The 20,548-nt window shown below is 56.1% G+C and overlaps 1 protein-coding gene across 4 annotated transcripts in view; it reads right to left on the reverse strand.

Annotated features, from left to right (window-relative positions):
- The window catches only part of MXRA7 (matrix remodeling associated 7), a 31,925-nt gene extending 18,146 nt beyond the window's left edge, over window positions 1–13,779 (reverse strand). For all 4 annotated transcript variants that reach the window (XM_058817268.1, XM_058817270.1, XM_058817271.1 and 1 more), the window contains exons 1-3: window positions 13,330–13,779; window positions 4,293–4,388; window positions 1,867–1,927 (exon numbers count right to left, since the gene is read on the reverse strand). In XM_058817268.1, coding sequence (XP_058673251.1) covers window positions 1,867–1,927; window positions 4,293–4,388; window positions 13,330–13,779 — 607 coding nt within the window. The remainder of the gene's footprint in view (window positions 1–1,866; window positions 1,928–4,292; window positions 4,389–13,329) is intronic.
- Window positions 13,780–20,548: the final 6,769 nt, after the last annotated feature.

Below are 20,548 nucleotides of genomic sequence, written 5' to 3' on the forward strand. Positions count from 1 at the left end.
CAGGGGATGCAAATCCTTTATCCAGCTTGGTCACAAATGGCTGAACAACACAAGCAGCCCCAAACATTCAGCTTGGCCATATTCCACTTCCCTGGGTGGGAAACCCTCCCCATGGGCAAACAAACAAAGAAAACCTAGCTAGCTGGAAAGAAGCAGTAATGCTGCAGCTTATCAGCACCTTGGGTGACCATAAAAGTGCATGGAAAGAAAATTCTGCTGGCTGCTGCTTTGGGAGATATTAGGAGAAAGGAAAAAAAAAAGCAAAAAAAAAAAGAGGGTGTAACATCCTGTTCCTTATGCTGGTGCAGAGCAGGAGCTGCTCATTACCTTTGTAAAGCTGCAATGATTTCAAGGACAATCAAGATTGTTTCCCTCACATGGTTTTCTGCCAAATCAAGTGAGATTTGGGATTTAGAGTGGCCCTAAAGGAGCAGTTTAGTTGCCACCTCCTCAGCAAATAATAAGGGAGGAGGGAGGCAAGGAAGGTCCCCATCTCCCTGTCCACAGGGTGAGATTACAAAAAGGAGACAGTGTGTGGGTTTGGAAACCTCTGGCTGGTTTTGGAGCTCAGGAACTTTCTCTACAGATTGAAAACAAACTTCAGGAAACACCCAGAAAAGGGGAGGCTGGGTTTTCATGTGGACAGGGAAAACACCAGAGGAACAGGAGGTGACCTACTTACTGAGAGCCTCTGTGAGTTCATATTAAAGAAAACATTTGTCTTTCATCTCTGTGCCCTGCATTGCCAGTGCTGTGACCCTGAGCTGGCAGGGTGAGAGCAGCTCTGCCCTGAGCAGGCTCTGGTGTGATCCCTGCCCACAGGGAGGGAAAGCTGCTCTGGTGCCTTTGGTCACAGGGCTGGGGCATCTCCACCTGCCCCAGGGGAATCTCTGGGCTGAGTGGGGCCAGGACACACAGGAGGCAGTGGAGGAGGAGCAGGGCTGGTCCCAGGGCACTGCTGGTGCCCCCAGCTCAGGCCATGGATTTGCCCAGCTCCACTAGGAAATACTTCAGAAACAGTGGGAATAATTCAGGAGAGGAGCCAGGGAGGACAGAGTCCTGGCCAGGTCTCACAGCCAGGGGACATCACCTTCCCCAGCCCATTGTAAGGATGCCCTGCAGTGCCAGGGCAGCCCTGAAACAGAGCTGGACCTGCAGAAGCAGACACAGAGGCACAGCAGCATTGCTGAGCATCCATTTGGCAGAATACACCCACCAATCCTCAAAGCAGACCCCTCACAGCCCCCACAGTGGCATCCCCAGCCACCAGTGCTGTGGGGAAGCCCTGCAGGGTGCAATGAGTGTATTTTGGGAGCCCTGTCTCCAAAGGAGCTTCCCCTGCCTCGCAGGAATGGCAGCAGGATTAAAATTTGATTCTCTGTGGCATTAGGCATAATCCTCCCGAGCTGGGGATTGCCACACAGCACCTTCAGAGAGCCAGGCAGAAAGTGGGGCAGGGAAGGGGGAACTCCCCAAGGCCTCCTGCTGCCCCAGCTGTCCCCAGCCAGGACTCCTGGGGACACCCCAGCAGAGCAGAGACCCCTCCAGACACACATTCAGGCACCATCTGTTTAATTTGCTTAGGACCGCAGCAGTTGTCACCCCAATTAGTCAATTAATCATTTTCCAATCAACTAATTGGCTAATCAGTTAAACGTGGCCCTGGCTAAAGCCTCTGGAGATTGTCCTGGATGAGCAAGGAGCTTTTGGAGCAGCTGCATCACAAAGCTGCCCCATGGCAAACAGCCCAAGGGCATCTGGGCAAGGGGCAGGAGTTTCCTGGAGGAAGGAGAGCATCCCCAAGCACTCAGGGCTCCAGAGCTGTCCATAATCTCCCTGCAGAGCTCTGGCTTGCTTGGCACTCACCATCCTCATCCTCTGGCTCTCTCACCACCAGCTTCTCGTTTTCTGAGTCCACCTCTTCCTCCTGGAGGAGCGAGAAACAGAACAGCCATGAGGAGAAGGTGCTGTGCTGAATAACCCACGTTTGGTTGGGGCAGGGCTGGGGGGCAGAGCCTGGAGCTCCAGGGACATCCTGGGCACCCCCTCCCTGCCTCCTCCCAGGCACAGGACAAAGGGATGCTCACTAATGAGTGAGGTTCATTAGTCTGCTTCCCTCTCACTAGTCAGTGCCAGTCATCTAGCTGTGAAATGCAAGTAATCAAGGAGATATTAAGGTTTATCATCAAAGAGAAATTAAGGTTTATAATCAAAGAGATATTAAGGTTTATAATCAAAAAGATATTGTTTATAATCAAAGAGATATTAAGGTTTATAATCAAAGAGATATTAAGGTTTTTAAGAAGAGCCTTGTGCCTGAGCACCTTCCTCCCAGCTGCATCCCTGCCACCCCTGCTGCCCAAAGGGACTGAGCCAAGAGCCACAGGGACTTGTGTGTGCCCCAGGCCAGGCTTGGACAGGCTGTGCTGGCAGGAGGAAAAGGTGGATCCCCAGCCAGAGCCAAGGGCCAAGGAGCTGCTCTGGAGCACAGGGACATTCAGCAGTCATGGGGGTCAAAGGCAGCACTGGGCGGTTGTGCTGGGACCCCTCCAGAGCCATCCACAGCTGGTGTCTGGAGCAGCAACAGCACATTTTGGGGTTTTTTTTTAAAGGCAAAGCAATTTTGGAAGTTTTGGAGGTCCCTTCTATAAGATAAAACGAACTTCATCAAGCCCAGAACCTTGTCCTGTGCAGAATCTCCAAGCAGGAAGAGAGGGGAGCACCCCAGCTCTGGAGATAAGACAAGGACAGATGGCAGAGCCCCTGCATGAGGGATTTCCTCCTGCACAGCCCTGTGCTCCAGCTGCAAACCCCGGTGAGCCGAGCCCAGGGCACTGCTGTCACAGACATCTTTTATGAAAAATCCTTTCCTTAGGGTTTTTCCTCCTGAGAATCTGAGAAGCCTCAGGAACAAAGTGTAAACATTGATCATCTGCTGCTGTGGAATGCAACAGGTGATTGGTCTCATGCAGTTGTTTCTAATTAATGGCCAATCACAGCCCAGCTGGCTTGGACTCTCTGTCTGAGCCACAAGCCTTTGTTATCATTCTTTCCTTTTTTATTCTTAGCCAGCCTTCTGATGAAATCCTTTCTTCTATTCTTTTAGTATAGTTTTAATATAATATATATCATAAAATAATAAACCAAGCCTTCTGAAACACGGAGTCAGATCCTCATCTCTCCCCTCATCCTCAGACCCCTGTGAACACGGTCACAACCAGCACCCAGGGGTGTCTCCTGCAGCCTCCTGGCAAAAGGACAGAGCACCTGGCAGAGGGGAGGCTGCCAGCCCCTCATTGTCGAGGGAAAAGCTGTGGGGAAGGAGAGCCAGGGGGAAGGAGCAGGCAGAGCTGAGTGCTGGCTGTGCAGGGCAGAGCTGGGGAGGAGCTGCTGGAGCACAGCCCCGGCCCAGAGCTGGGTGAGTTTGTCATGGGGCAGGAATGTGCATTATTCACAGCCCCTTGGCCTCCTCTGGCCACCCTGTTCCCCACAAGGAGATGCACCAGGACCCCCACCCGCTGCAGCCACGGCTATTTTGGGCCACACTTCCAAACATGGGCACTTCCCACTGGACACGCAGGCTGAGGATGGCTGGGGAGGCACCCAGAGGGAGGGCACAGGGAGGGCACAAGCCCAGGGCAGCAGTTCCCCATCACAACCATCTCCCCCTGTGAGCTGGGACATGCCCTGGGACACCCAACCCTCCAGGAGGGAGATTTCAGCCTCTTCCTCGCCTGGGCATTGGGAACTGAGCGTTTAACAATGAGAGCAAGCAGGAAATTTGGGTGGCAAACCTCCAAGGAAGGGAAATAGATCTGCTCCAACACACTTGACATGAGCAGAGAGGGACAGGCAGGGGTGCCAGGCTGGCAGGCGACAGCAGCGTGCCAGGGCTGGCTGGGCACCCTTGCTCGTGCCAGCCTGGAGCTCCCTGCAGCACAGCTCTTCTCTGCTTGGATGGCTTGGAGGCAGATGCCAGCACCTCCCTTTCCCCTTCCTCCACACACCCCTGTCCCTCTGTCCTCCTGGGGCTGCTCCCTCTCCAGCTGCCTCAGAGGGACCCACCTCGCTGACCCCCATCCCCAGGGCATCACAAACCTGCCCCTGGAGCACCATTTCCTTCTGTTTTAAATGGGCTGGGTCATTAAGAGGCCACCCAGCCTCACCAGGGAGAACAGCAGGGAAGCTCTGCCCCCCTCCCCAGGCCACTGCCACCCTGGGACAATGCCCCACCCTGCAGGGACACTGTGGGCTGTGCCACCCTCCCCAGGCTGGCTCTGCCTCCCACACACCTCTGCATGGCTGGAAAGTGCTTCGTGGCCCCGTGTGTCCTCTGCTTGTCCTGTGTGCCCGAGGCCGGATCCAGGCGAGGCACCCAGCGGTGGGATCTGGAAAAGGACAAAAGCTTTGAGCACAAACATCCCCAAGTGCTCAACCAACCAGCCCTGGCAGCTCCTGCACACATGGACAAATGCTGAAGGTGGCCCATAGCCCACTTTGCCCCATGCCTGCGCTGTGTGCCAAGCCAGGAATGGCTGCTGGAGTGGGGAACCCCAGAGACCTCCAGTGCCCGGTCCTGCAGCCAGGGCTGGAGGTCAGGAGCTGCTCCCTGTGGAGCTCTGGAGCTGCTCCCTGTGGAGCTCAGGATCTCTCCATGAGGAGCTCAGGATCTCTCCATGAGGAGCTCAGGATCTCTCCCTGTGGAGCTCTGGAACTGCTCCCTGTGGAGCTCAGGATCTCTCCATGAGGAGCTCAGGAGCTCTCCATGAGGAGCTCAGGAGCTGCTCCCTGTGGAGCTCAGGAGCTCTCCATGAGGAGCTCAGGATCTCTCCCTGTGGAGCTCTGGAACTGCTCCCTGTGGAGCTCAGGATCTCTCCCTGTGGAGCTCAGGAGCTGCTCCCTGTGGAGCTCAGGATCTCTCCCTGTGGAGCTCAGGAGCTGCTCCCTGTGGAGCTCAGGATCTCTCCCTGTGGAGCTCAGGATCTCTCCCTGTGGAGCTCAGGAGCTGCTCCCTGTGGAGCTCAGGAGCTCTCCATGAGGATCTCAGGATCTCTCCATGAGGAGCTCAGGATCTCTCCCTGTGGAGCTCAGGATCTCTCCCTGTGGAGCTCAGGATCTCTCCCTGTGGCAGCCCCAGCCATGGGGTGGGACCAGGGCAAGGAGGCCCCAGTGAGGGCTGGGCTGGCTGTGCCAGCTCCAGGCTGGGCTGTCCGTGTGTCCTGGCAGGGCTCAGGCAGCTGCCTGGGATGCTGATGCAGCAGAAGGGAGGAGGGGACATGTTTGGTTTGTTAATGTTCTGCCAGCTGCCTTCTCCATCAGCCCCTGGAGACCTCCCCATCCCACTCTGCCCTCCTGGGGCTGGGCTGGGCTTTCCCAGCCCCACAGCAGCTGTGGTTGGCCTGGACCCCGTGCTCAGCCAGCTTTCCCTGCCCAAAACCTTCAGCTGGAGGTTTCCCTGCTGAGCCTGGAGGGCTGTGGAGGAGGATCTGCGTGGGCAGGGAGCAGGGACACCGTGTCCCTTGGCCTTGCACTGAAATGCCAGCACGGGGCTGGAAATGCCAGCAGGGACAAAGCCCCACCTGGAGCCTGGCAGTGCCACAGCCCCTGGGAGCCAGGGAGAGGGGAGAGCCCTCTCTGCCTGGAGAAGCCCAAAATTCAGAATTTCACCCCTGAATCTCAGCCTTGCCATGGCCATTGGGTGCTGCTGTCCTGAAATACTGAAAACCCAGTCAGAGTAAATCCTGATCTTTACATAAAATACAGTAGAATAGCAGAACACTATGAAGTGGCTTTGATTACAGTTTTTATAAGTATCAAAAAGTTTTCTGTAACTTTGCTGGCAAAAGACCTGAATTCACAGGCCAATATTATTTCTTCCAACCAAGACCTGATGTAGCACTACTGTACGTCACAAACAGTTCTTAAAAATTAAAATCTCAACTTCCCAAACTGTCCTAGAAGTCTAAAGGGAGCCTTCTCTTTTACCAGAATCTCTTCTCACTCCAGTCAATCCACAAATGAAGTGACTCTGTCCCAGAAACAGCCCTGCACCAAAGCCTTTCCATGCTGAACACTTCTTCAAGGGGGAACCACTTCAGAGGGAAAACAGGTCCCATTTAGGAACCTTAACCTGCTCCACATGCACACCTGCTCCTTTGTGAATGACAAGGTGAAAACCAGCACCTGTAGTGAGAGTCCCTACAAAATCTATGTGTTGGATAAGTGGGTCCTAGTTATTCCAAAAGAGCCACAGCTATGAAGTCCTTAGTTGGGCAGCAGCTGTGGCTTGCAAAGATAACTGGGAGAATATCATAACAAGAGTATGGGACTCTAGAAATATGAAATACAATAAGATAGCAACAATAATTGATGACCCCGACGTGATGGAGGTATGCAGCCTGAAGAGCTGTGGAAAATAGGACAGCCTGAGAGCTGTAGCAGCCTGAAGAGCTGTGGAAGATTGTGTGTGGTGTATGAGGCCTTTGAGTCTTGGGATAAAACATGTATTGTAAAGGAAATTAATATATTATACTTGAATATCTATATTGTATTTGAATAGAAAAAAAGGGGGGAAATGTAGTGAGAGTCCCTACAAAATCTATGTGTTGGATAAGTGGGTCCTAGTTATTCCAAATGAGCCACAGCTGTGAAGTCCTTAGTTGGGCAGCAGCTGTGGCTTGCAAAGATAACTGGGATAAAAGAGGGTGGGTCGAGAGCCCAGGAGGAGTTCCTGTGAAGCTATGAGGAACTGCACAGCAGAGAAGAGATGCATGGTAGAAAACCAGCTAAAATGTATGGACTTTAAGAATATCATAACAAGAGTATGGGACACTAGAAATATGAAATACAATAAGATAACAACAATAAGCACCTGCAAGGCAGGGAGGGGGAAGATGTTGGGACAATGCTGGGAAACTTGGAGAACACCATTGTTGCAGACATCTTTTCATGAAAATCCTTTCCTTAGGATTTTTTCCTCCTGAGAAGCTGAGAGACCTCAGGAACAAAATGTAAACAATGATTATCTGCTGCTGTGGAATGCAACAGGTGCATCTGTGATTGGCCCATGTTGGATGTTTGTAATTAATGGCCAATCACAGTCAGCTGGTTCAGACTCTCTGTCCGAGCCACAGACCTTTGTTATTCATTCTTTTCTATTCTTAGCCAGCCTTCTCATGAGAACCTTTTCTTCTATTCTTTTAGTATAGTTTTAATGTTATATATGTCATAAAATAATAAACCAAGCCTTCTGAAACATGGAGTCAGATCCTCATCTCTTCCCTCAACATAAGACCCCTGTGAACACCGTCACACACCAGGGCACCCCAGGTGCTGCTCTGGTGGGAAGCACAGCCCAGGGAGAATGCAGGGAGAGTTTGGAGCAGCTGGGAGTGAGGAAGGATCAACTGGAGAAGAAAGAAGCGGAGTGTTCTGTCCAAGAGCCCACAAATCAGCATCTCTCCGGTGCCATGAAAACCTCCCCTCAGGGACAAAAAAACCAAAAAATTAAAACAAAACAAAAAAAAACCGGTGAGAAGCAGCGCTGCAGGGAGCCGTGCACGTCATTATCCGGGAGCATCTGGAGGAGACTTGACACGGGCCGCCCCAGCAGCTGCTGCAGCAAACAAAGCTCGCATTGCCGGGCCAGGGACGCGCTGGGCGGCAGCTGCAGGGCCCGGGGCCGTGCGGGGCCGGGAGCGCAACGGGAACGCAACGGAACGATCCGGGAACAATCCGGGAACGCTCCGGGAACAATCTGGGGATGCTCTGGGAACGCTCCGGGGATGATCCGGGAACAATCCGGGAATGCTCTGGGAATGCCCCGGGATCGCTCCGGGAATGCACCCGGAAAGCTCCGGGATCGCTCCGGGGACGCTCCTGGGATGCCCCAGGAACCCTCCCGGGAAAGCTCCGGGAACGCTCCAGGGATGCTCCGTGCCTGCTCCTGCCCATGGGCATCACCGAGCCAGCCCGGGCACAGCACAGTCCATGCCCTGGCACCTCTGAATCACACCTGGGCACTGCTCAGTGGGCTCAGGAAAGGCCAGGGTTAAAATGCAGCAAGTCATCCACCTTCAATAATAAGGCAGCAATCCATCTGATCCATCTGCCCCGGCGGCTCCTGGCTGCAGAGCCAAGCATTTCATTTGTTGGATGATCACAAACGTGCTGCTGCCCTTCAGCTCCATGGCCATGACACCCGCGCGTGGAGCTGGCTCTGGAGCAAAGCAGGGCGAGGACAAAGCTTCAGGGACATCTTGGGCACAGCCAGCACTGAGCATGGACAGCCTGGGTCTCCCTGGGGAGGGTGGCTCAGACAGAGGAGCTTGGCATCCTGACCCCCTCAAGGCTCTGCCCACACTGAACCCTCTCCCAGCCTGTGGGAGGTGGGAGCCAGGCTTCCCACTGCAGCATCATCTGGTTTTCAGCTCACTTCTGCCCATTTCCTCCCCACTTGCTCCATCCCTGCTGCAAACCTGGGCTTCTTGCTCAGAAAGGACAAGAGGACACTTGGGGGGTGGTGTGTCCCTCACCCTTTCTTCAGGGACAGCCTTATGGGCAAGCTGGGGACAAATAAGTGCCCTGCTCCAGCTTCAGGAAAAGGGAAGATCCCAGGCTGCAAAGCAAAAGGAGAAAATTATCTTTCATTAAACTCCTGGGTCCTGTGTGTTGCCATTTATGGCTGCACTTTCTGCTCCAAGCCTGATGCAAGACATTGCAAGAGGGAAAGAAAGCAGACAGGAGAGAGCCAGCCAGAAAGAGAAAAGCCAGGAGAAAAGGGGAAGGAAGAAACCTTTAAAAAAAGACTAAATAATAATAATAATAATGTTGGTCAGAGTTTAGCAGAGCAAAGCAGCTGCTGTGTCAGCAGCTCCCCTTCACCCACCACTGGGGCTCTCCATCCTCTCTCTGCCCAGAGGAGCAGCTGCAGACCAAGAGCAGTTCCCCAGCCCTGGTGATGGTCCTGCCAGCTCTGGGGTGCTGGAGAGGATGTCCCTCACGTGGAGATGGAGTTTTGAAGGTCTGAGCCCCCCAGAGTGTGGGAGCATCTGCTCCTGCCACTGCTATGGGCAAGAACAAGGCACAGAGTGGGCAGAGCATTTCTGAAGCTCTGGGACCACCCAGCCCTTAATGAGGAGCAGGCAGTGCCAGGAGAGCTCTGGTGTGTCCCACGGCAGGGTGAGGAGCCCAGCTCAGCACACCCATCCCTGCAGGCACCACCACATCCAGCCCATGCCCTTTTTGCTACAGCAAACACCCACACCAGGATGTCCCTGCTGAGCTGCGTGGCATCCTTGGCAGCAGGCAAAGCTGGCCCTCACCTGGCAGCTTCACAAAAAGTGGGCACTTGAGGAGGCAAAGAGTCCTCCAGCAACCCTGGCAAAGCTCCAGGGCTTCACCCAGCCCACAAGGACCTGTGGGACCCCAAACTTCTCGACCCATGTAGGGGACACACCACACACCCCAATGTCCCCCTGTCGCTCACCACGACCCAGCAGAGCCCCATGGTGGGATTCAGGGTGGGCAGGACATGTGCTCAGGTCCCTGGGGGTGACACACGTGCTGTGTCACTTCCCAGTTTCCATTCTCTGCAGGAGATGAGGCATCTGTGCCTGGCACAGGCGGCTCTGTGAGAGCTGGGCACATCTGAGCAGGCAGGGATCGGGGTGGAGAGCCCTGCATTCCCTGGCAGTGCTGCTGCCAGGGCTGTGACGGGAGTGGCACATCCCCACATCCCTCCCCAGTGCCCTGTGGGACACTGGAGCTCCTGTCCCAGTCCTCTGGCAGCGCAGACACGGCCTGAACAGCTGCCAATTACAGCCAGACTTAATTAGACACCCTCTCCCCTGCAGCACAGGGAGGGAGGGCAGGCAGGAGGCATCAGAGGGGGAAATGATGACTTTGTAAATGTAATCGGGGCTCCCGGTGGGAGCTGGGGGGTTTGGGCTGCCTGCTGTGTCCAGAGGCACCGGGAGCCCCCAGGGAGGCCCAGCCTGGGGTGGGAGGCACCCAGGGGAAAATGCACCAGGAGCTTGGCAGAGGAGGCAGATGAAGCCTTTGTGGCTCTGCTGTGCAGGTGACAGCCCCAGGCAGGGTTTGTGTGTCCCCTCTTCCCTCTGTCACACTCACCCCTGCTCTGTTTGAAGCTGCCAGCTCAGCTGCAATTAACCCTTGGCAAACCAGCCAGGCTGGCGCTGCCCACTCACCCTCCCCATCTCCTGAACATTTTGGCCAGGATGGCATCTTGGAGGTGGCTCTGCTCCAACACTGACAACCCTGCCCGGTCCCTGCCACCTGTCACTTCAGGACAGAATGGCTCATTAGGGAGTTGAAGTTTCTGACCGTTTCTCACAAGAACCACGCTCCACAGCCCCAGATTCGCTGCTGTTCCCACCCAGTTCCCACCCAGCAGCTTTTCATTACGGGATTGCTTTGACAGCACTGCCTCATCCATTAACGAGCTGGGGATGGGGATGAGAACAGACAATGACAGACTAATTAAGGGGTTTTTTTCAGTGATGGGAGCCAGCAGAGACAAGGGGAAACACTACCAGCAGTTCAGGGAAACAAGGACTCCTGGGCTCCTTTCCCTACTCAGCCACTGGGTCATTCAGTAGCCCTGAGCATGATGCTGCAATGAACTGGTCACTGCAGAGAGGGGCAGGGAACCTTCAATTTTAGCGATTTACCAGGAGATGGAAGCAGGAGGAGGCTGAGACACACAGCTGCCCCAGCAGATCCCAGTTTGCACAGGCAGGGAGCAAGGGAAGGAGGAGGCAGCGGGATCCAGCCCGTCATTAACACACCGCGGCTGCTCTCCCTGCGCGGCTTCATCCATCAGCACTTTGCTCGAGTGGTTAATGGCTGCGGGCAAGGCGAGCCAGGCTGGCACAGTGCGTGCTGAGCAAACAGAGGGGAAGGAAAATAGGGAAAGAAAATAAATAGGGAAAGAAAATAAATAAGGAAAGAAAATAAATAAGGAAAGAAAGCTCTCTGAGCGCCTGCTGATGTACTGAGAAGCCCTGAGCCTGCAGGAGCCAGCAGCCAGACAGGGTCTGGGAGCCTCTGCTGAGTCACATCAGGGGACTGCAGCCCTCACCGAGCCAAGACAGGCTGGAAAGGGAACGATTCCATCAGCAAAGCACTCCCTGCCCTGCCCAGGGCCCGTCCCATCCCTGCCTGTAACATCTCCTGGGCTTGGGCCTGGGTGGTGCTGGAGGAGGGGAAGGATGAAGCAGCTTTGAGGATGTTCACAGGGAGCCGAACCAGGGGAGATCCTGCAGAGCTGTGGATGGTCTGTCCCACTCTGCCCACAGCAGAAACCCTTGGATCAGCAGGCTGGGCACTGCCACACGTGTGTGGTGCCTGCTGGAAGGGCACGTAGTCCCTCACAGTCCCTCGGCCAGCTGTGCCACCCGGCCCCGGGGCCAGCAGAGCTGGCAGCTGTGGGATCATGTGCTGGCCACGGCTCCCAAACACACACTCAGCATTGCTCCCCCTCCACTGCTCCCCACAGCACCCCCAGCACACAGGCCTGCTCCCTGACCTTCCCAAAGGGATGCTCCTCAGGCCCAGGGTGAGCAGCATCCTTGTCCTGCCCTGCCCACACAGTGAGGAACAATTCCCAGGAGGGAAAGCTGGGCAGGACCCTGTGCTGTTCCTTCAGCTCCCTGGCTGAAGCCAGTGAGGAGCCCAGCCAGGCTTCTGGAGGACACAGAACTCCCCATTTCTTGAGTAAGAACTCATTCCAGGCACACAAAACCCTGGTACTGCGCCTGTGCTGAGTGGGGACAAAGGAGCTGAGCCCTTCTCTGAAGGCAACAAGCATTGCAGCAGTGCCTGTTCAAAGAAATCAGGGCTGAAGAGCAGCCAGAGGGGAGGAAAACATTCCCAAGACGTGAGCTAGCAGCAAAGCAACCTGTGGGCTCTGGCAGCCCTGGATCTGTCCGTCTGTCCCAATGCACCTCACCAGAGAGCAGCTCCAGACAAGTGGCCAACTTTGGTGCTGAGCTGGCCCAGCCAGGACCCAGCTGGCCAAGGGTGGCCCAGGAGCTCTCCAGAGATCCTGGTACTCACAGGCACTGATAAATCACACAAGAGAAACAGATGTGGTTTCCAGGATGCTGTACAAGGCACGGGGCTGCTCTAGAGCTGTATCCAAGGGCAAGGGGCACCAGAAAGGGGACAGGGACAGCTCTGAGGCTCAAAAACCACCAAGGGAGGTGCGAGGAGCACAGGGAGGCCGAGGCACATCCCAGCCCCAGCAGGTGCCCCGCGGGTGTCACAGAGCATCGCAGCACAGAGCAGGGTGTGCGAGCCCCGGGACCTGCCCAAGGCTATCCGGTGAGTCACTGGAGATGCTTTCCAAGGCGAGGGCTGAGTGTGAGCTGCCCGGCAGCCTGGAAACAGTTGCTGAGGATTACAAATGCTGCTAATAATAGCCAGGAGCCGTCTGGGCCCCAGCCCCGTGCCCCGGCCCAAGCACGCTGCCGGCACACCGCGACGCTCCCGCATTCCCAGCGCTCCCTTCCCGCCCCTTGCACAAGGAGCCACACGGCAGAAAGCCACCAGGACAGGGAGTTCGGGTGCCTCAGGTTGTCACCGAGTCCCATCCAGGCTGGGCAAGAGCAGAACAAGATCTTCCCGTGGACACTGGGTCGCTCTTTTATTTTTAAACAAGATCCGATGGAGGAGGAGGATTTACCGAGCGTTTATTGGCATCACTGCCGCCCCCAGCCCCGCCAGTTCAGCCAGGGGTCAGAGACTGGGGCCAGCATCCTGGGGGGCTGAGGAGTGGGGCGGTCCCTTCCCTGGGGCGGGCAGGGACAGCGCACTGAACCCGGGGACAGTTTGTGTAACCCACAGAAAAGGGATGCGGACGGGAAGAATAAACACAAGCACATCCCCCAGCACCTGGACAAGCTCTTGGAGAAAGGAAAAGACCCCCGGGGGTTAGATGTGCACACAGGAGAGGCTCACACTGGCACACGCTTCCTTTCCCTTAAATCTTCACTTTCTTGATTATCCTTGGCGGGCCGGGGAGGGAAGGAGCCAGAAACACCCCCCAAACCGCTGCCTCCCCGGGGACAATGAGCTTGTTCCCACCCGAAGACAAAACACGGGCTTTGCCGGGACTTCTCTTATTTTACAGGGGAAAACCCGGAGCGCTGCTCCCTCCCCGCCAGCCGGGGGGACAGAGGGATGGGGAAGGGACACCACGGGGGCACTGGGGGGACAGAGGGATGGGGAAGGGACACCACGGGGGCACTGGGGGGACAGAGGGATGGGGAAGGGACACCACGGGGGCACTGGGGGGACCGGCCTTACCTTGCTCTCCGCATCCTCCCGGTGTCCGGGCTGCCGAGGCTCCTCCGGGGGCTGCCGGGGCTCCTCGGGGGTTTGCCGGGGCTCCTCGGGGGTTTGCCGGGGCTCCTCCGGGGGCTGCCTGGGGATGCTCTCGGTCGCCGCGGGGCTGGGCTCGGCCGCGGGGCCCGGCTCCTCCGCCGCCTCCCGCTGCTCGGTGACCGCTTCCTTCCCCTCGCCGCCCACTCCGACCTCCTCCACCGGCACCCGGCTCCCCTCGTCCTCCGGCCCCGCTGCCGCCGCTTCGCCGCCGGGGCCGCCCTCCCGAGCCGGCTCCGCCGCGGGCCCCCGGGGCCGCTCCGCCGCCCGCTCGCCGCCGCCTCCCCGCAGCCTCAGGAAGACGGAGGCGAGGACGAGGGCCAGCACGGTGAAGAGCAGCGGCACGGCCAGGTACGAGTCCACGGGCAGCTCCATCCTGCGCCGCCGCCGGAGCCCGCCCGAGCCGAGTGCGCGGCCGCGGGGGGTGCGCGGGCAGCGCTCGGCCGGCGGCGGGGCTGGGCCGGCTCTCGGCCGGCTCTACCGGCGTCATCACCGGCCCTGCCCACCCCCGGCCCCCCCGGCACCGGGCCCGGCACCCACCGCCCCCTCCGAGCCCGCAGCCCGGCCCGGCCCCGCTCCCCGGCCGCGGCCACCGCAGCCCGGGTGGGATTTGGGAAGGGGCGGCCAGAGGGGAAGGCTCGGGATGCTCTGCTTGATGGGAGCCCGGCCTGGGACAAGGGGATCTTTCATTAGACACTGCTTTACATCCACAAAGTCATTCCCAAACTGCTCGGCACTGCCTTGCATCGTCGAATCCTAGAATCATTTACATTCTAAGATGACAACCCCTGTCAGTGGATATATTGTTCCTAATACCCAATCTAAACCTCCCCTGGCGCAACTTGAGGACATTTCCTCTTGTCCCGTCACTCGTTAACAAATCCCGTTCGAACAATGGGAAGGTCTCGGTCTCCCGGGATGTTCCCTCACCCAGGGCTCGGTGAGCTCGGACACGCTGGGGTGTTGGCTGGCCTCCGGGAAATGTTTAATGAGCGTTTGCACCTTGTTAGCCCTTGCTGGGTAGCGGAGGGGCTGGCAGGGCCGGGAAGGCTGTCCTGACTCCCCTGGGTGAGCAGCATCTGGCAGCACCTCCATGCCAAGCTCCAGAGCATCACTCCACCTTCCCCAGGAGCTGCAGGGACATCAGTGCCATCAGCTGCTGTGATACCCACCAGATAAAGCTGGTGCTGAGAGCAGCTGGGCTGCCAGAGCCTCCCCTCGAGCATTTTGCTGAAAAACAGGAGACTGAAAAACCAGGATGTGTCCAAAAGCCATCACAAACAGGCAAGCAGAGTGGCCAAGGAGTTGTCATGTTCCCCCAGACTCTGCCTCTGAGGATTTCCTGCCTCTCGAGACTGCTGGGAGGATTAGCCAACCTTTCACAAAGCAGGCTGAAATTAGAAGGCCTAAACTATTCCTGCCAGGGTGAAACCAGCACGGAGCAGGATGCACATGGGGGGAGCAGACATGGAATTCACCCCGGAAAGTTTCTCCTATGGGAAAAGGCTCCGGAGATACCACCCGGAGCAGAGTTTTTGTATTGACTGACCAAAGACAAAACTCAAACAAAGACAGGATTAAATCCCCGGGTGGGAGGAAGGAAGTGAAGCCATGATCCTCCCTGCGTTTGTCTTTATTGGTAATCCTATCAGGCAGGCAATCGTTAGTATGGATAATTGTATTCTTAGCAACAACCAAGCACGGTACTTAGCTCCCCTTCTCCCGCAGAGCTTTGCATTTCCTGGCTCTCCATCGTCAGAGCTGCTCTAGAGCTCAGCCAAATCACCCGGAGATTGGCAGCTTTGGTTCAGCAGCTTTTCCATGCGTGTTTGGTCCCCTCTGCCCCCTGCTTGCCCTAATCCCAGTAGCCCTGAAGGCACCATCCCGAGTCCAGGGCATCTCTTGCTTTCAGAGGCTCCCTCTGAGCCCTGGAAATGGCTCATGGCCAGAGACAGAAGCAGGGTGGGGAAGTTCCAGGGTCTGGGTCCTTGCTCCTGTGCTCATGTGGACTGTCAATTTGGGGCACAAAGAGGAATTCTGGGTGAGATGAGGGAAACTGGGCACTGGGAGCTGCTAATAGGGTGACACGGGGTGCTTAGGTGTTACATTTCCAGCTGTCACAGTGCCCTTAATTGCTGCCAACACCCAGGACACCTCCTGCTCTTTCTCCTGGCAGTGTAAATTTTCTACAGCTCTTGGTTGGAAGTGTGTTGGAGGGTGTTTGCCCGCTCAGGAATGCAGCAGCATGTGGCTTGCATTAACCCAGCACGGAGACAGAGCACTTCAGCCAGCACCCTCCGGAGCAGGATTTATCACTGCCTTAAAATAAGAGAAGCTGGTCCTGACAGCTTCTCCAGGGGTTGGAATGCCTGACAAGGGAATCAACAGGAGCTTCAGAGGTGCTCAACAGCAGCAGCTCCTGGCTCTGGACCCGCAGCAACTCCCTCTCAGGTTGCTGGAACCTGCAGCATGCACAGGAATTGTGAGAGATGCTGGGTTTGGATGTCTGTGAAAAACAACACTCCTGGTCTCGAGAGCAACAGGCAGGAGCAGCAAGGACGTGTCTGCCAGAAGAGCTGCTCTAACTCAGCCAAACTCATGCAGTAACGAGGTGACAGGATCAGCAACAGAGCTCAGCTCCCCGTGTCCACACTAGGGGTGAGAGCTCCTGCAGAATGGGACCTGATGGGGATGATACCCCGAGCAGAATTTGGGCTCAGCAGGTCCTGTGTGACACCAACCTGGCCCCTCCAAGGCTCTCCAGAGGGCACTGATAGAGTAAACTCGGCCTGGTCCCTGGCCAGAGCTCTTGCTGGGAGGCACAGAGGTATCTCTGGGGCCCCCCTATCAATTTACAAGGCACGACTGGTGTCACAGACATCTTTTATGAAAAATCCTTTCCTTAGGATTTTTCCTTCTGAGAAGCTGAGAAGCCTCAGGAACAAAATGTAAAACAGTGATTATCTGCTGCTGTGGAATGCAACAGGTGCATCTGAGATTGGCTCATGTGGTTGTTTCTAATTAATGGCCAATCACAGTCAGCTGGCTCGGACAGAGTCCAAGCCACAAGCTTTTGTTATCATTCTTTCTTTTTTTATTCTTAGCCAGCCTTCCGATGAAATCTTGTCTTCTATTCCTTTAGTATAGTTTTAATATAATATATATCATAAAACAATAAACCAAGCCTTCTGAAACATGGAGTCAGATCCTCGTCTCTTCCTTCATCTTAGGACCCCTGTGAACACGGTCACAGACTGGCGTCTCCAGCTTCATCTTGTACGGGAGGGGATGGATTCACACTCCCTCCCAGGCAGGGACCCCCAGGACAGACGAGCTCGGGCTCTGCTGGCAGGGGGGGCTCGGGGAGGGGTCCCTGGGCACGGCACCCCCGGCCAGGCTCGGGCTGAGCCCGCAGCGGGGCAGCGGCAGCAGCTGGAGCGCGCTGCCCTCTCTCGGGAGGAGAACCGCCCTGCAGCGCCCGGGACAGCCGGGGACGGCTGGGGACAGTCCCCGAGAGCCCCGGGACGGGGACAGTCCCCGACAGCTCCGGCAGAGCAGGGTTTAGACCCCAAGAGCGCAGCACGGGTAGGAGGGGATGGCCGGGAACGGTCCCCGAGAGCTCCGGGCGGGCAGGGAATGGTCCCCAGGAGTCCCGGGAGGGCAGGGCAGGGATGGCTGGGAAAGGGCTTCCCTTGAGCCCAGTCTGGGCAGGGGACAGGGGGTGGCTGGAAACTGATCCCCGAGAGCCCCGGGCGGGCAGGGGACAGTCCCCAGAGCCCCGGTCAGGCTGGGGACAGACCCTGAGAACCCCGGACGGGCAGGGGACAGTTTCCGAGAGCCCCGGGCAGGCAGGGGACAGACTTTAAGAGTCCCTGCAGAGCAGGGGACAGACCCTAAGGGTCCCTGCAGAGCAGGGGACAGTCTCCAGAGCCCCGGGTGGGCAGGGACTGGCTGGGTCCGGTCCCCAGAGCCCCGGACGGGCAGGGGACAGTCCCCGAGAGCCCCGGGCTGGCTGGGGACAGACCCCGAGAGCCCCGGGCTGGCTGGGGACAGACCCCGAGAGCCCCGGCCCCGCACAGAAGCCGCTTTCACACGGCTGCCAGCTCCGGGCCGAGCGGGGGAGCCAAGGGCAGCAGCAGCAGCTGAGGAGCTTTGCCAACAAAGGGGGATTCAGGAGAGCAGCGGTGACAACTGCTCCGGGAACAGCCCCGGCACGGAAATGCTGCGAATCCGCCTGGGGACGGGCTGAGCCGGGCCGGCTCCTGCTGCCCGGGCACTGCGGGACCACAGCCACCCCCCCGGGATGCAGGAATGGGCTGTGGGACATCGGGAGAGCCTCTACAGGCACAAAAAAAGATCTAACACAGCACACGTTCTCAGTGTCCTGTACACCCGGGAGCTGCACAGGCAGGTGCTGTTCTGAGCTCCTCTGTGTCCCTCCCACCCAAAGCCAGGAGGTCACTGAGCTCCCATACCTGCCTCTGCTTCCCAGCCACAACCCGAGTGTGGCTCCACAAGCCCCCGTGCAGTGAGGTGTGCAGATACATGCTGGTTTCCGAGAGGAAAATTCAGGATTTTATGTTCCCAGATCCTCCCAGAACCCATTTCCCCTCACATAAAGTTTGAACACAGACCAGTGTTATAACTGCTCCAAACCTGGATTATTTCTGCAAGCCCCAGTCAGGCTGCCAGTCATAGATACCACTTTTTCCTTGCCAAGAACACATCCCTCTCCATTCTCATGCCAGAAATGAAAAGCTATCCCAAGAAATGCCTCTGTACTCGCTGTTCTTCTGGCTTGCAGGTCACTCCCCTACCTGGCTGGCTTCTCATTTGCTTTTTGTACATCTGGCTGTGTTCTGGCTCAGGGATATTTGGGTTCAATTCACAAATAGCAGAGCTCAGCCCAGGGGTGGGGATGGCTGTACCTTGCTTCAGTGATCCAACCCAAGAGCTCTCCTGGAAGTATTTGTTTTAGACCTTCTCCCTAAGCTCCTGTCACTTCCCCCTCTGCTCTCACCCATGCAGCTTTTCCAACAACTCCATTCATTTTACAATCTAATCCCTGACCCAGGGCAGGCTCTGAGTTGGTTTTGAGGGTCTTCAAAGTCTTCAAGCAGTACAACTGGCCTTGCCCTTGACAGCACAGTGACACAAGCTGATATTCCAAAAGCTCCTGGATCCTGGCAGCCATTCCAGCCCCAGCTGCAGTGCAGCAGCTGAGCAGTGACACAGTCTTGGGTCTGAACAAGGCAGTGCTGCAGAGAAAAGCCCAGTGCAGCTCTCCCTGTCAGCACAGCTGGGACAGGCAGGACACTGCTGCTGCTGCTGCTCCAGCTGCCCTGGGCAGGCTGCAGGATCTGTACCAGGGTTTGTTCCAGGACAGGACACAGTCACAGGCATCACACACAGAAGGGACATGGAATGATTATTTCCCTCTGAACACATTCCCAACCAGCTCTACCTGCCTTGATCCACACTTCTCCAGAACCACAGGAGGTGAAGCCCCACAGAGGAGTCTTTGTGTGCCTTGAAGTAAAAAATGTGCTGCAAGCCTGTTCATTCAACTCCAAACCAGTCTTAAAACATGCAGCAGCTCAGTGCCACGCCTGGCACTGCAGGAGGACACAGCCCTGCTCCATGACTTGCTCTCCAGCTGCCACAAAATAAAAGGCAGGAGTTATTTGCTTCTGCATCAGGCTGGAGGGAAGGAGCAGGAATATTGGCAAAGGTGCAGCACAGGCTCCCCAGCAGGAATGAAAGTATCAGTGTGTCATCGTCCTTGGTGAAATGAAATTGCAGCTGTCACAAAGAGAAAGATGTGCAGATAAATCAAGAGGAATAAAAATAAATCAAGTCCTGATTGCAAGGCCACAGAGGGACTGCAGGAGGTACCAACAATACCTACAAATGAGGAAGAATGGTGAAGTTGTCTCTAAATTGCCTCTCCAGACTGAAAATCAAGAGAGATCAATTATAAAAGCATTTCTACAGTGGCTGTACAGTTTTTAGCCACCATTAACTTGCAGCATTTTCTGGAATTGGGGCTTGTTAAATGCCAGGCATGGACACACCCACAGCATCCACAAGGAGAGGAGGGGCTCATCTGCTAATTGTGCATTGAGCTGGGCATGGGGAGAGCTGCTGAAGGGCAACTGGAAAGGAGAAAAAAAAAAATGCTTTATATGTGACACTAAAGAAGAAGAATGTTTCCAGCAGTGTCTGGGAAGGGGAGGACAGAGGTTTATGTGGAAATGGGTGAATTGCCTGTCTGCATTTACTCTTCAATGTGTTTCATTCTACAATATATTGCTATAAATATTTCAAAAGCCTCAGGGCTGCTGTCCCACTCTGTTCCAGCTTATTTACCTACAGTTACTGCTTTCAACAACTCTCACTGACAAAATATACAAGTTCTCCCATCTCCCCAGCCCTTGTTCCACCTCACAGCCAGGCTCCTGAGGCAGCTCTGCCCCAAACCCCTCTGCTGGGAGTGCAGCCCTTGCACAGAGTCCCTCTGTACTGTGGGGCTTATTTAGAATCATGGAATCACAGAATGGGTTGGGTTGGAAGAGACCTTAAAGCTCCTCCAGTTCTATCCCTGCCATGGGCAGGGAACTTTCAATGATCCCAGGTTGCTCCAAGCCCCTTCCACCCTGGCCTGGGACATTTCCAGGAATGAGGCAGCCACAGCTTCTCTGGGCAACCTGTGCCAGGGCCTCACCACCCTCACAGGGAAGAATTTCATCCTAATATCAAGCTAAACCTACTCCCTGTCAGTTTGAAGCCATTCCCCTTGTCCTGTCACTGCAGGCCCTTGTAAAATGTCTCTCTCCATCTTTGTGGTAGGTTCCTTTCCCTGGAGACTTCTTCAGGCTGGACAATCCAATTTCTCTCAGCCTTTCCTCATGGCAGAAGTGCTCCATCCCTCTGATTACCACGGTGGGCATCCCAAAGCAGACACCTGGAAGGTGAAACCCCTTCCTGGCAGTGTGAGGTGGCACCAGAAACACAACACAGAAACCTCTTGTGACACAGACTGGGGAGGCCAGGGCAGGCCAAAGGGCAGTGGGACAGTCTGGTAACAAACCTAAATTCACCTCCCAGAGCCAGGACAACCCCAAAGCTTCCAAACCCCAGCCCA

The sequence above is a fragment of the Ammospiza caudacuta genome, chromosome 19 (assembly GCF_027887145.1).
Source record: "Ammospiza caudacuta isolate bAmmCau1 chromosome 19, bAmmCau1.pri, whole genome shotgun sequence".
NCBI classification, from domain to species: domain Eukaryota; kingdom Metazoa; phylum Chordata; class Aves; order Passeriformes; family Passerellidae; genus Ammospiza; species Ammospiza caudacuta.